The sequence below is a fragment of the Aplysia californica genome, unplaced genomic scaffold (assembly GCF_000002075.1).
Source record: "Aplysia californica isolate F4 #8 unplaced genomic scaffold, AplCal3.0 scaffold00389, whole genome shotgun sequence".
Lineage (NCBI taxonomy): Eukaryota > Metazoa > Mollusca > Gastropoda > Aplysiida > Aplysiidae > Aplysia > Aplysia californica.
In genome coordinates this window covers 330519-332995 of record NW_004797659.1, presented here as the reverse complement: position 1 = coordinate 332995, position 2477 = coordinate 330519, and the positions used below count along the sequence as shown (strand labels likewise).

Sequence of the window (2477 nt, the reverse complement as noted above, 5' to 3'; positions counted from 1 at the left end):
ACCCCCCCTTGAGGCTCATAATATAACCTTATGCGGTTGCGAGCGTCGAGAAACCTTACTAAAACTAAACTAAAAACTAAAAAAAAAAAATTTCCACCCACCAGGCCTGGGCATTGCCATGGTGATGATCTCTGGCATGGTGTCGCTGTACTACCAAGTGATCGTCATGTACGGCATCTTTTACCTGCTCAACGCTCTCATCTCCCTTGACGGCGACCTGCCCTGGTCCACCTGCGGGAACTCTTGGAACACGCCCAACTGCATCACTGGGCGACCTGACTTCGGGAACATGACGGAGACTGCCGCCATCAACTACTCCATGAGTGAGTTATTGCTGTTGTTGTTGCTGTTGTCGCTGTGGTTGTGGTTGTTGTTGTTGTTGTTGTTGTTGTTGTTGTTGTTGTTGTTGTTGTGGTGGTGGTGGTGGTGGTGGTGGTGTTCGGTTATTGAGTGAGTTGCCGTCCTCGTTGTTGTTGTTGTCGTTGTTGTTGTTGTGGTGATGGTGCTGGTTGTTGTTGCTGTCGTTGCTGTTGTTAGTGGTGCATCACGGGACGACCCGATTTTGGCAACATGACGGAGACTGACGCCATCAACTACACCATGAGTGAGTTGTTGTTGTTGTTGTTGTTGTTGTTGTTGTTGTTGCTGTTGTCGTTGAGGTTGTTGTTGTGGTGGTGTTCGGTTATTGAGTGAGTTGCCGTCCTCGTTGTTGTTGTTGTCGTTGTTGTTGTTGTGGTGGTGGTGCTGTTGTTGTTGTTGTCGTTGTTGTTGTTGTTGTGGTGCTGGTTGTTGTTGCTGTCGTTGTTGTTGTCGCTGTCGTTGCTGTTGTTAGTGGTGCATCACGGGACAACCTGATTTTGGCAACATGACGGAGACAGACGCCATCAACTACACCATGGGGGAGTTATTGTTGTCGTCGTCGTCGTTGTTGTTGTTGTTGTTGTTGTTGTTGTTGTGGTGGTGGTGGTGGTGGTGGGGGTGGTTGTTGTGGTGGTGGTGGTTGTTGTGGGGGTGGTGTGTTGTTGTTGTTGTTGTTGTTGTTGTTGTGGTGGTGGTAGTGTATTGTTGTTGTCGTAGGTGTCGTTGTCGTTGTTGCTGTTGTTGTTGTTGTTGCTGCTGCTGTTGTTGTTGTTGTTATTATTGACGTTATGGGTCGTTTTGTTGAAGTTTCAGCTGTCCTTACTGGTGTCTTCTTGTATATGTGACGAACTCTTTTTTCTCTACTTCTCTTTCTGTCTGGTTCCCTTTCATCCACTTTTTCTTTCTCTGTCTGCCCCTGTATCTGTCCCTGTTCCCTGTCCTTGTCTCCGTTTTTGTCTCTGTCTCTGTGAAAATCTGTCAGCCAATCAGTCAGTCAGTCAGTCAGTCAGCCAGTCAGTCAGTCTGTCTGTCTGTCTGTGCCTTTTCCCCCCATTCCACCCTCCCTCCCCTTCCCACCCCTGTCTCACCACCTCCCTCTGTCTTTATCTCTGTTTTTCTGTCAGTGTTTGTAATTAGTTTGTCTCTCTATAATTCTGTGTTTTTGTCTAAAGGTGTGACACATTGTAAGATTACACCTGATCCTCTTCTATAAATTCTGTCCGGCGTATGCGTTGTAGTGGTTAGGCTCATCACTGTCACACGAAAGAGACCCAAGTTCCATTCCCTCGTGGGGAGATTTTCCATCGAGTATCTCAGTCTTCTTGCTGGTTGGACTTTGTATCCCTCTCAGCCAGGGTTGATCCTAGCAGGCAGGATCAAAGCCCACCTCCTTAATGAGTTAAATTGTGTGGATGGAGGGGGGGGGGGTGTAATATACCTGTCAAAAAAAACCCCCAACAACAACCGAACAACAATACGTTTTATTGTCCTACTACGCATTTCCCTTGTCCAATCTTACTTTATTCTGTTAACTTCAGACAAGCCTGTTTCCTCAATTCTCACACATCACACTTTTCTTCTAATCCCTCCCCCTCTCCCCAACACACACACACACACACACACACACACACACACACACACACACACACACACACACACACACACACACACACACACACACACATACCTCTTGCCTCCTTTTTTTAACCTGTCATCGTTCCAACTCGTAATATATGTATGGACGTCAGACGTTAGACGACAGACACCCAAACGTGCTGATTCCCCCGGCAGTATGAAAAGCCTCAACTTCTCTTGACACACGAGAGATATTCATTCTTATCACTACCTATGGTATCTCAGCAACGCCATACAAGAAATGTCAACACAGATCGGTACCCTTGAATTACTACACAGTTCTATCTGCTCACTACCAAGTTTGGAGAAATTTGATGTGATTTAAAAAGGAAAAAAAAAGGTTTTTCACAACATGTCAAGCTTTTTCGTTTGCAACTCTTTGAATATCTTGATAACGACTCCGAATAATCTTACGGTTTTGATAGAGCAGATAGAAGGAAGATTTGGTTTCTGATCTCATGGTCTTAATAACTCAAAAAGAC

At 45.7% G+C, this 2477-nt stretch overlaps 1 protein-coding gene across 1 annotated transcript in view; it reads left to right on the top strand.

Annotated features, from left to right (window-relative positions):
• The window catches only part of LOC101853105 (sodium- and chloride-dependent glycine transporter 1), a gene marked incomplete at its 5' end in the record, with an annotated part of 26977 nt that overhangs the window by 3985 nt on the left and 20515 nt on the right, over positions 1–2477 (top strand). The window contains 1 exon segment of the mRNA XM_013085607.2: positions 105–323. Coding sequence (XP_012941061.1) covers positions 105–323 — 219 coding nt within the window.